At 41.4% G+C, this 13,217-nt stretch overlaps 1 protein-coding gene across 2 annotated transcripts in view; it reads right to left on the reverse strand.

The window, feature by feature from the left end:
- Positions 1 to 13,217, reverse strand: part of DPT (dermatopontin) — a 46,008-nt gene that overhangs the window by 15,604 nt on the left and 17,187 nt on the right. For both annotated transcript variants that reach the window (XR_001006071.1, XM_011979932.1), the window contains exon 3: positions 1,024 to 1,131. Coding sequence is in view for 1 of the 2 variants with exons in the window: in XM_011979932.1 (XP_011835322.1) it covers positions 1,024 to 1,131 (108 nt within the window). In the remaining variant the exon portion in view is untranslated. The remainder of the gene's footprint in view (positions 1 to 1,023; positions 1,132 to 13,217) is intronic.

Raw genomic sequence — 13,217 nt, forward strand, 5'->3', positions numbered from 1 at the left:
TCCTTACCAGACACTGAACCTGCTGGTGCCTTGATCTTGGACTTTCCAGCCTCCAGAACTGTGAACAATAAATTTCTATTGTTCGTAAGTTACCCAGTCTAAGGTAATGTGGTAAAGGAGCCCAAACAGACCAGGATGGTAGGTTCTGTGTGTTTCTTCTTTTTTTTTTTTTTTTTTTTTTTTTTTTGAGACAGAGTCTCGCTCTGTTGCCCAGGCTAGAGTGCAGTGGCATGATCTCCACTCACTGCAAGCTCCGCCTCCCCGGGTTCACGCCATTCTCCTGCCTCAGCCTCCCGTGTAGCTGGGACTACAGGCGCTGCCACCGCGCCCGGCTAATTTTTGTATTTTTAGTAGAGACGGGGTCAGGATGGTCTCGATCTCCTGACCTCGTGATCCGCCCGTCTCGGCCTCCCAAAGTGCTGGGATTACAGGCGTGAGCCACCGCGCCCGGCGGTTCTGTGTGTTTCTTATCTCCAATCCCTTTTCTTTCTCTTCTCTCTTCTTTCCTAAAACCCAAAGTGGGGATCATATAGAGGAATGTGGTTGAAGGGGGTCCATTTTGACAATGGGCACTCCTCTAACTGTATTTGCCTTCTCCTCTTGGTGTTTCATGAGGAAAAGTACTCTTTGAAATTGAGTGAGGGGAAAAATCTTAGACCATCAAGGGATACCAAGTTTAGGACTTTGCTCTTGAGCAGGCTGGAATCCACCCTCATCTCCAAGGTGAGCAGCTCCAGGAGGTGAGCTCCTGAGAACAGCTCACTTCCCATGGCCTCCCATTTTCCAGCCAAACCTGAAGTTAATCCTTGACCAGGTAGGAAACTAAAATAAGGAAATCCTCAGGTCAAAGTTCCTGCAGAAATATATGTGCATGTAAGAAATCTGTACGTGTATTCTGCATATGTGTGTGTGTGTGTGTGTGTGTGTGTGTGTGTTCATAAATTCCTGCAGGTATAATCCTTGCAGGAGTTAGTTCCAGCTCCTTTAACTCTAGCCCCATGGGGAAGGGGCTATCTTTCTCACCTTTCCACTGCAGAGAAAGTGGTTGTTGCTCCTCGGATATAGTAATCATAATTGTAGGAAATCATGTCCATGTCCTCACCATAGTGACCTGGATATTCTGTTGTTAGCCTATGCAGGAAGAACAAAAGGTTAGAGGAAAATAAAACACATTATTATTGCTGGGAGCAAACAGAAGACACACTATGAAGAAGAGATGGAGTTTGAGCATCTTGGCAAATCCAGACTGAAGTTAAATGACATCCACCAAACCACTCCAGGCTGTGAAGAAACAAACAGCTCTCCTCTCGCTTCTCATCGTCCTCTTCTAGGCCATTAAACTGTACACTGAAAAAGATGTAGATACCTCCCCAGGCTTTGGAATTATCAAAATGACTTTGGAGTTCCTGATATTGATTAATATCAATATTATTCCTATTCTATTCAAGTCAACTAAGACAATGTTTTCAAATTTTAGATTATGATTCATTAGTTGACAACAAAGTCAATTTAATTGGGTTTAAAAAGATATAAAATAGAAAAGAAAATATCAAAGCATGCATCACATGCAATAAAGATAAGTCTATGTATGTAAACATTTTGTTTCAAATATATATGTGTGTGTGTTAATAAGATGTACATATTGTGCTAGTTTAACATATGTTTCTTATTGTGAGTTATAGTCAACAAAGTGTTCAAAAGTTATTTAATTAAAATGTAAGCTCCCCAAAGGTAGAGGTTTTGCCTTGTCCACCATTGTTCATCCAGCACCTAAAACAGATACATAATAAATATTAGCTGAATAAATATATAGCCTGGGGAAAGTCAATTAATCTCAGTTTTCTGACCTGTAGAAGAATAAAGTCTACCTTAGAGGTTTGTCATTGGAACTAATAAAAGTGAGTGATGAGGGTGCTATACACATGGTAGGTGTTGAATCACTAAGAACTATTTTGTTTCTTCTTCCTCTTCCTCCTTTCCTTTCCTTCTCTTCCAATATTGAGTAAACCCTGGGACTTCATATGAGTAGGTCCACGGTAGTCCATCCTGGAGTAAGTCTAGAATCCGCCGGTTCTCATAAGGGCTTTGCCACTGGGACCTTCAGGACCAAAACAGTCCTTTTACCATGAAATAGTTCCTCCAAAGTCTTTATCCAAACCCCAGGGTAGCTTGGAAAACAACTAGTTTGTGAGTGTCAATAATTTCATCTGATTTGGGTTTAACAGATCACTGTTTATTAATGCTAGAAAGATTTTCCCCTCTGCAGACTGACGGTGATCTTTCTCTAAGATTGTCATTAAATCATGAAAAGTTTGATTTATAAACCGTAAGGGCTCCTAGGAGGATCTCAGGGCACAGATGGAGCAAGATCAATGGTTAGCCCATTCTCTTGATTCATAATCATTCCTTTTACCCATTATTCACTAACCCTTGCTCCCTGATTTGACTTTTCCTAACACATAATTATGCTCTATCAGGATGGCAAGCCTAACCCAAAGTGAGGTACATGTGTTTTGGCTTAATGTGTTCATGAAGGGAAATAAGGCCCTGCCAATCCAGAAACTTATTTTGTGCTTCCAAAGAGGTCCAGAAGCAGGACTTTATCTTTCAGGTAAATGTCTTTTTTTTTTTTTTTTTTTTTTTGAGACCGAGTCTCACTGTGTCACCCAGGCTGTTGTGCAATGGCACAATCTCAGCTCACTGCAACTTCCCCCCTCCCGAGTTCAAGCGATTCTCCTGTCTCGGTGTCCCAAGTAGCTGGGATTACAGGTGTGTGCCATCATGCCCAGCTAATTTTTGCATTTTTAGTAGAGATGGGGTTTCGCCATGTTGGCCAGGCTTGTCTGGAACTCCTGACCTCAAGTGATCCGCCCACCTCAGTCTCCCAAAGTGCTGGGATTACATGCGTGAGCCACCGGGCCCAGCATGGTAAATGTCTTATAAGTAGAACTAATAGGGCCTTACTTGGATCCCACTGATTTATGATCCATGAGAATTCTAACAAGGACTGTATTAAAGTTTACCCAAGGAAAGAGAGGTTTGTTGAGAACATGAATAATGCAAATTAGAATAAGAGGTTGGGTGGGGGTGGGGGTGTGCATGTTTTCCTTCCTTCAGGGAACAAAAAATACTTTCAAAAACTTTTGAAGCAGTCTTTGGATACAATGTGTAAAAATTAATTACCAAACTTTTTTTTTTTTTTTTTTTTTTTGCCAAGGCAGAATCTACATACAGCAACACTGCATTAGGCTAAATCCAATTGCTAAAAGTATTTGGAAATTCTGAGGCTAGATTTTTATTTTTAAGTTTTTACTGACCACTCTGATCTGTCTTCAGATACTTGGATAAATACCATGGAATAAAGTGGGAAAGAAAAGCTTACCTTTAAAAAAAAATCAAGAAGTTTTATGCTTCAGACAAGGAAAATATTATTTAATGCTTTATTTAATTAGGATTCTCTATTGCTTCATTGTTGGTAGTGACCAGACATAAGACCCCTGTCTAACTGGACAGTTTGTCTGAGAAGCCTCTTCGTGAGGGACTGATGTCCATTGAATTTCTAGAATGTCCTAGAGAAGGTGAGGTACATGACCATCGGTACATTTTCTCCTTGGTCACAGACAGGTTTTGTTTTGTGTGACTTTTGGTTGTTGTTATTTTGTCTTGTTTTTGTTATAACACCATGGGATCAAGTTTAGACTGTCTTAGAAAAACCTGGGTTAAGGAGGATAGGGAAGGAGGTTGGATATCGATGGAAATCTCTCTTACTTTACGAGATTAAAAAATACCAAGGGAGAAATGACCCAAATCACTGGTAGAAAGTGAATCTCACAAACACCATCCATAGGAAGAACTGTTGCATCAATGTGGCCCAGGATTCTGTATTCTGTGTTTGCAAACCAGATATATGTGGCTGCATTTAGTTCTTGATGATATTGCACATGCACGTGTGCACACACACATACAGTGTCCTAATAAGTGAAAGCCCCAGTAATAGCTCCTTAGAGAGAAAAAAGAATTTAAACGTTCAGAACTAGACACTGAGACAGGGCATAGGGACTTGTCAGGAAATTACAAGAGGCTATAAGGAAGCAGAATGATCGGGGTTTCCTAAGCTGTGACATTGGGCTTTGCCAGTGTGGGTGGGGGAAGAGTTCAGTGTGGTTCCAGTTTCTTTGTGAATTACTAGGTCACTTTAAGTAGTTTTTTTGAAAAACACACTTCATACTGAGCATTGCCATACATTCCTAGATGAATTAAAACAATCAAGCAAACCTTCAGCTTGGCAAGATGAAGAAGAGTGCAGGTCAGGAAGATGCCTTTATTGAAATGAGTCTACTTTTCAAACATTTCTATGGGAAGCCTTATTTTCTCCTTTCCCCTAAAGTAAAGAGTTTGAATAGATTTATTCGATTTTAGATCTTATTTAATTTTTAATAAAAACTACCGGTGGGGTGTGTGTGTGTGTGTGTGTGTGTGTGTGTGTATGTGTGTGTTTATTCCTGTTACTTTCAGATGAATGATTCTTATGGTACAATTTCTCACTTCACAACATTTTTTCTGCTGTCAAGATGAGAGATAGAGAGTTGTTCCAAAGCTAAGTAAAAACTTGATAACATAAAGCCACTTGTACAACTCTTGTGTCCGCTGAGGCTGATGGGAAAAAACTTAAATATTATCTTAGTTATGAGCTGAGGGAAATCAGTTCAAACTGAAGAAAATTTTAAGATTGATATAGGATTTTTCCCATCTAAGATTCTTGAAGCACTAAAATTATCAACAGATCCAACTAGACTCAATGAATGTTTGCTGGTCAATACAATATCATAGACTGAGCTGCTGCTGATAGATGTCTCGGCTCTTTTGCCACAAGAATAGACATATCGCAGAGCTGAGTCCAGATATATGTTCTCACATCCATTTTAGGAAGGGAAATGGAGATACAATCTAGTTCTATACAGTGGCCAATTTTATTCATTGTCAGAGGTTTGGTTGAGAACTGATTAGGTTTTTAACAGTTAAAGTAAAGATTTTCAATCTATTCCCTGACATAAAGTGACTCAGCATAAGGTTTTGTGAAAACCCACCTCTACGAGACCTTACTCAGAGCTAGACGCTTTTCTTCTATGAAAGTCAGACTTCATAGCACTGACATGTGTTTGTTACAGCCGTTTCACTTGGGGGAATTAGGACAACTGGATTACTCGGTGTCACCTGGAAGCTCCTCTTTCAGGACTTTCCCTCCTATTGATGTGCACATGAACAGATGCAGCTTCATCTCATGCTCAGGAACCATCAGATCCCCAACCTTGGTCCACTTTGTGGGGACACCAGAAAAGCACACACCACAGACTCCCTACCATAAAAACTGGAAGAAAACCCCAGCATTTACATATGAACAGATCAGAACGGGTACCTAAGGAAGCCATAGGTACCTTATTTTCAGCTTTTTAAAAAATAAGAATAAAATTAGAATGTCTTCCAAATAATCTTTTATAGCTCAGCTCATGCTCAAACGTTTTAGAGAAGCTTCTAGTGGTCGTTCAATGTTGAATTCTGTTTTTCTTCTATTTCTCCACCACTCAATTAGCACCTTACTTTAAATATCCTATTCTAATGTCCTGTGACATGTCAGCTGATATAGTTTGGCTGTGTCTTCACCCAAATCTCATTTTGAATTCTCAGATGTTGTGAGAGGGACCTGGTGGGAGGTAGCTGAATCTTGGGGCAGGTGTTTCCTGTGTTGTGTTCATACTAGTGAATCAGTTTCATGAGAGCTGATGGTTTTAAAAATGAGAGTTTCCCTGCACAAGCTCTCTTTTTGCCTGCTGCCATCCACATAAGATGTGACTTGCTCCTCTTTGCCTTCCGCCATGATTGTGAGGCTTCCTCAGCCACATGGAACTGTGAGTTCTCCACTAAACCTCTTTCTTCTGTAAATTGCCTAGTCTCAGGTATGTCTTTATCAGCAGCATGAAAATGGACAAATACATCAGCACTATATATTTAGCAAAATAATGGAATGCTGTATAACATCATGAGGGCCAATATAGTGAGCTCTTTGAGGGATCATTGGTGCATGGAATCAAATATGCTTTTATGATCTGGTTCAGAAGTGGGTTTGGAGGAGAAACTCAACATTTGTGGATTTGATATGTTGAGGCTGGCTTATGTTTTGTACATTCAGCTAAAAAGATGTCCCTTTCTGACAGGCAAATCATTGAGAAGTTTGTTAAATAAAGCCAGTCTGTTCATGATCAATCCTCTTGCATAATGCTTTTCCAGGTAAGCTATAAGGAATGAACATATTTCAGATTGCTTAGTTTGTCTTTATTAGGAGCTACATCAGACTCTCTTTGAATTAGTTTTGCAAAGACAGAAAAAATAAACCCCAAATGGAGTTACATGTAAAGGAAAACAGCCACAAAGAACAACCCCCCGGCTTCTTCCCACAAGAGCTGGGGATTGGCCAAGTGGTACCTCTGTAGTCACCGAAGTGCCCTTCTCTACACAGAAAACCTGAACCCTGGGGCTCTGGGGTGTGAGAAATAAAAACAAATGTCCATGTCTGTCCTCTTATGGAATTTTGGGACTTCATATTTCAAACACTTCAGACATGTATCACAACACAAGGGAACAACAGTTCCAGGGATATCTGTGACTTAAATGAGTAGAGGAAAGTCCCTGAACACTTTCCAAATTGCTTTCTTGGAAGTGAGTTTCTAACTCACTGTCCAAGTCCAGGGCTAGTCAGCAAGCACATTTGCTTTGACTCGTGTTGATTTTCATTAGCCACATTATATGGTGGTCACCTTTGGTCTGCACATCAGTGGGGGCTACTCCACCTTCAACAGCTCCACTCCAATTAAAATAGCTTTATTCTCTGTTTTCTACCCGATGCCTAATGTGCTATTATGTAATGTTTCACCTATAGAAGTCTTATTCCTCATATAGAGACAGCTCAGTACAATGCAAAGAGCATGGGATTTGGAGGCAGATAGACTGTTTGAGTCAAGTTTGGAACTTTGAAGGAAGCCATAACTTCTATAGCTCAGTTCTCTCAACTATATGATAGTATCATAATTTTTGTGTGTGAGGATTAAATGCAGTAACACATGAACACATGGTAGGTGTCAATAAATATTATTATTATCATCATTATCATTATTAGGGTCAACCAAAGCCTATGAATTGTTATTATTTCATATCCATTCACATTCATTGACTGCTTAAGTGAATTAATAAATAGAAGTAAGAATGATTGCTTCTAGAATCTATTATAGTAGAGGGAAGCAGACTAGATAGAATAAAACATCAGATTTGGTTTGTAACTGAGAGGTTTACTTTGTTCTAAGTAGCTGGCCTTGGGTTAACGAATACTTGCTAGACGCATCTATGATATTTCTGCTTTTGAAGTTTGAACATAGGGAGAAAGGTATCACCTATAATGCAGGCACCAAATACAGTCGATATGGTTTGGCTCTGAGTCCCCAACCAAATCTCACCTTGAATTGTGGTTTCCATAATCCCCACATGTCATGGAAGGGACCCAGTGGAAAGTAATTTAATCACAGGGGTGGTCACTCTCATGCTGTTCTCATGATCGTGAATGAGTTCTCAGGAGATCTGATGGTTTTATAAGGGACTTTTCCCCCTTTTGCTTGGCCCTTTTTCCTGCCATCATGTGAAGGACGTGTTTGCTTCCCCTTCTGCCATGATTGTAAGTTTCCTGAGGCCTCCTCAGCCCTGCAAACTGTGAGTAAATTAAACTTCTTTCCTTTATAAATTACCCAGTCTCGGGTATGTCTTTATTAGCAGTGTGAGAACGGACTAATAAAACAGTCATCAGTGGCATCTGCAGGGCATTGATTCCAGGACTCCCATGAATACCAAAATCTGCAGAAACTCAAGCCCTTGATCTAAAATGGTGTAGTATTTGCATATAACCTATGAATATACTCCCGTTTACTTTAAATCACCTCTAAATTACTTATAATATCTAAGATAATGTAAATGCTACATGAATAGTTATACTATACGGTTTTGTATTTGTATCATTTTTTATTGTTGTATTGTTATTTTTATTTTTATTGTCTTTTTCTGTATATTTTTGATTCAAAGTTGGTTGAATTCTTGGATAGGGAACCCCCAGATATGGAGTGCCAATTGTACATGTTTACATTTTAAATATGGCACAGTAATTATGAAAACCACTCCAGCTGATGAAAGGGATGATTGATTTTGCTCAAGCTCAGAGAGGCGGCTGTCTGCACAATGAGTGCTATGTACATCATGCAATGCAAGGCAATGGTTTTAGTAGGGCACAGAGCATCTAATCCTAGTATAATTTCCTTTAAATTGTGACATCTAGTCCAATTTCCTCAACACTTAAGTATGTCCATCTCTATAGTAATAGCTTCCAGCTTGCACAGACCACCAGCATGCAAGCTGCTCTTCTTACCAGGCCTCTGGGAGCTGAATTGCAGGAGGCTGTCTGGGCACAGGTGGCATATGACAGGCACAGCAATGCAGGGGCCTGTGAGATTGTTCCTGTCCCTGAAACAGCATTACAGGAGTGAGCATGCAAACACTCCCTATCTTGTATTAACATCTGAACAAAGAGGTTAGGAATTAAAGATTAGCTTTGACTGGGTGCTTTGGGGTGGGAGAGATAAGAATGTTCTAATCAACTGATGTTGTTAACTAGAGCTATACAGGAATAAAAAAAAAAGCATTCTCTGGCTTATGACTTGCACACAGAGAGTAGAGAAGGAGGCAGTGAAGAATGCAAAGTCTGAGAGACAGAATATCAGGGTTGAAGAGAAAAGTAAAGGTCATGTAAATGGATGCATTATTTTATGGTAAAAAGATATTATCCAATGAATCTAATGAAAGGCCATGGCTCTGGAGAAGAACCATTTAGAAAAGAAAATAATTTACAACCATCAGTTCCTGGGACACAGAGTCTCCGCCTGGACAGTAGACAGTCTGGTGTGCAGCCTGCAGCTACTGAGCTGTTTGGAGAAGAGAGGTTATGACAAACAATGTCTAAAGGGTTGTGGCACCTTCAGTGACACGTGTTTGTGGTTTGCAGACCACTAGACTAAGAATTAGAATTCTCATACCTAAATAAATATCTATAAAATTCACGTATTCATCCAATCCAGTGGAGACCATTTCATAACGGCATGTCCACATCTATCAGGAATTTGCTTTCTTGCCAGAGTCCTGTGAGGCTGTAATATCCAACAAGAAACTGCACAAGCTGAAATGAGAGCAGCACCTTGGTTCCCACCAAACAAATAAATACCACACTCATTTGGGAGTTGGTTGGATGACTTGTTTTTTCCAGCCTAGAGTGATGATATTTCTGAATCCCTAAGTAAGTGCTCATGAACACAGGCGCTAGATGCCCACTTAGCTAGTTCATACGGTGTCAGGCTGCGTGCTGCAGAACGCCTTTCAAAGAAGGAAGGGGGAAAATGTCGTTCCCACACACATGGGTCCAGTTCCCTGGGAGGTAATTCAAGCTAATTAAAGTCATGTAAAGGAAGGTTTCAGATAAGAGGGTTATCAGCATTTCACTGTGGGAAGGTGCAGGAAAAAGAGTTCTCACTTCACTCTGTCGGGCTGTTAAAAGGATCAAATAAAATAATGTACTTGAAAGAAGTCTTTGTCAACTATAAAACGTCATCACATCAATGTCGGGTTTCACCATTGTTACTGTTCCTAGGGACTTGCAACGTTCAGTTATTCATCTGACACATTTATTAAGAGTCTATTTTGTGCTAGGTAATATCCTGGAGATGTTGAAAAAATAAGACCTAATTTATGCCCTGGAGGCATTTAGAAAGACATATAATATAACATCATGACTCAGGCAATTTAAAGATACCACTAAAATGTCTAGACACACCAGCGGGATAGTGAGTCATACACTGTGTACCACGGTGCATACTTGAATCTCATTCTGCTGCCTCTCCAATGTTTTCTTTGAAAAAACACCATTTTATTTGGCGACCGTGATAGCTCTCAGCTCTAACACCATGCCATCAGAAATAGAACCAGCCAGGTGGAAACATACCTTAGTAGGACTTGTCATGTCTAAGTTGTCCAAAGTGGACTTGTCACGTCTTTTGGAGTAATTCTCTCTACTTTCCCCCACCCTTTGACTCTACAGACCAGCAGTAACATGTCTGGATGGTAGGATGGGGTAAGGAAGGGTGAAGGGTGTGGGGGTTGGGGTGGGGTGGGGGGTGGCAAAATCATTGCAGATCAAGGCTTTGGGTAAACTTTGTCAGCAGAGACATGAATATCTCTGGGAACTCAAAATTTCTCATCTTTATCTATCAATCTTTAATGTTGAGACTTTGTTTCTACATATATGTCTATATAATCATTACATTTTTAGCATCTTAGCTGATGATTTGCATCTAAGAGAGCCTGAGAAGTCATTTCTAAAGTATGTGAGAGGAATGATACCTAGCATTTTTGAGGAAGCAGAAGTATCCTGGAACCAGTCTCCAGGTGACCACTGGAAATCTGGGGCATCATTAAAACAACAGTGGAACTGGAGACACAAAGACCTGTCTTTTTCAGGTCTCAGCATTCAAATAAACAGACAGGATAAGCTTCAAGAAGCAATGCTCAGAGTATTAACACAGATCACAGAGATCCATGGAATATGGGAATTCTGGGAAGATTTAGATGTTTACCTCTTTCTCTCACACTTACTTTCATCCACCCCCTACCTCTGTTTGACAACTTTTCCTTCTTTCTTTCTTTTTTTTTTTCTTTTGAGATGGAGTCTCACTCTGTCACTCAGGCTGGAGTGCAGTGGCCAGATCTCAGCTCACTGCAAGCTCTGCCTCTCGGGTTCACGCCATTCTCCTGCCTCAGCCTCCCGAGTAGCTGGGGACTACAGGTGCCCGCCACCACGCCCACTTAAATTTTTTGTTTTTTGTTTTTTTTTTGTTTTTGCATTTTTGGTAGAGATGGGTTTCAGTGTGTTAGCCAGGATGGTCTCGATCTCCTGACCTTGTGATCCGCCCACCTCAGCCTTCCAAAGTGCTGGGATTACAGGCATGAGCCACCGTGCCCAGCCTTGATAACTTTTCTAAAACCAGTGAGCCTTAGTTCCTCGCCTGCCGCCTGCCTGATCACCCAAAGCCTTGAGGCCCAAGCCCACTCCCTGTTGTTGTTCTGTTTGGGCAGGGGGCAGCCAGCCATGATGGCATGACCGCAGACACAGCAGGCTCTCCCACTCATCTCTGCAGAGACTTTGGGGCTTGCTGTGATGAGGAATGTTGCTGCCTCAGCTTACTCCTCTTTGCCTGGGGAAGAATGAGTTAGTACACCCAACAACAGACTGTCCAACTGATCACGTGTCTTATTCCTCTGCATAACCAACCCCGCTCTCAAGTTCTGCTTCCTGCAATGACCAGACACCTGTCAGGTTGTTCCTGGGCAGGGTTTGCCTTTGAATGTCCTGTTAGTTGGTGAGGAGGTCGGGGCTCTCCTGCATCTGGGAGCATGAAGGGGACTCTGCTTCAAGACAGGTCAGCTCTGTGTGATCATAGACAGTGGCAAGACCAGAAATGTATTATCTTATTTAATGCTCATAACAAAAAGTAGGCTGAAGTTATTCCTTCATCCAAGCAAATGCTATGTGCCTGGCATTATTTATAGGGCTTGGCATATGTCAGCACAAAGATCTCTGCTTGTGTAGAGCTTATATTCTAGGCAGAAGTGGAGCGGTGGGGGAGAGTACAAAAACTTCTTTGTAAGAAAATTATATTTTCTCGGCCACTTCACATTATATACACCCTCCACAATTATTAATGTGGACTTTTGTTCAACAGTTGTTAAGAAGACACTATGTTCGAAGCACTATGCTGGGCATTGAAAATACGAAAAACAATGAGTGGCCCCATATCCTCCAGACACTGGAAGTCCAGGTGGAGAGCAGCAACTGTACGCAGGTGGCAAAGTGCAGAAAGTGCTGTGACAGAGGCATCTACGAAGGGCAGAGAGACAGGGCCTCCCACATCCAGGCCTCCAGCTGCCCCTAGGCTGTCCATGTTCCCCTTCTCCTGACTGCAGCTCGTGCAGGGCTGCCTCCTCACCTCCCCACTCTTTTTCCTGCCCCTGAATCCACTCCTCTTGGCCACCCAGCATACCCCAGCCCTGATGTGTTCCTTTGGAGTCTGACTCAGGGAAAGTTATGCTAATGTAGTAAATAAATTCACTGACTGAGTATTAGGTTTTGCTTCCTCTTTCAGGTAATTTACATACATTTTAATTGGCTTTTAATGCCTTGCAACAAAGGGAGGCTGGTTTCCTTGTGGAAAGTGCCATTCTGTTAATAGTCCGGGAAGGAGAGACTTGTGGAGGCCAAGCTCCTACCTACGCTCCCCTTTCACTGGGGCTCACTCACCTTTGGAACCTTCATCCCCTCAAAACAATTCTGGCATCTGGATCATCTTTTGCAGAAGTGCCTTCGGAGTTAAGATATTTTTGGGGTTCAAAACAACCTGAAAGATCTTCTAGTCCTTGGAATTTCAACTCATGATCCAGGAGCTCTTGGCAGTGTGTCCATGAATGGCCTTCAGGGAGTCTGAGGATTCCTGAAATTCCCTGAAAACTTCTGTATGAACATGCTAAGTGTATTTTAACCCCTGAAGACAAGGTCTATAGTTTTCATCAGAGTCTTAAAGATCTTGGAGACCCAAAAAAAGTGGTCATCATTTTAGGTGATGTGCTTGAGCCTGCAGAGTTACGAGAGGGAGGGGAGAAGGGGAAAAGGGAAGGAGGGGAGGGAAGTGAGAAGAGGCCAGCACGGAGACTGAAACTCAAGTTTCTTTTTGCCCACACTAGTGCTCCTTCTACCTCCTCCACTGCAAGAGATCTTTAGGTCTTTGGTTCAGGAACTATCCCAGTTGCATCATAAACCTTTGCCAGGCCTGTTCACCTACTGTAGTAGAGTAAAAACTGCTTTATGGAAGTGGTTTTGAAGAACTAAAGGAGGTTTCTGCTCCATCAAACAGTGACAGGTGACTTTGAGCTCTGAATTTACTATCAGTCATTACTTTAAAAAGAAAAACGTTAAGCTTTGGGGGCTTTGTATCCCTAGAGATACTGTGTGCCACTGGGCATCTGTGGAGTAAGCAGTCTGATTGCAGAGAAAAAGCATGATCTGTGAAGCTGTCCTTGCAAGA

This window comes from Mandrillus leucophaeus, unplaced genomic scaffold (genome assembly GCF_000951045.1).
Source record: "Mandrillus leucophaeus isolate KB7577 unplaced genomic scaffold, Mleu.le_1.0 Scaffold207, whole genome shotgun sequence".
Taxonomy (NCBI): Eukaryota; Metazoa; Chordata; class Mammalia; order Primates; family Cercopithecidae; genus Mandrillus; species Mandrillus leucophaeus.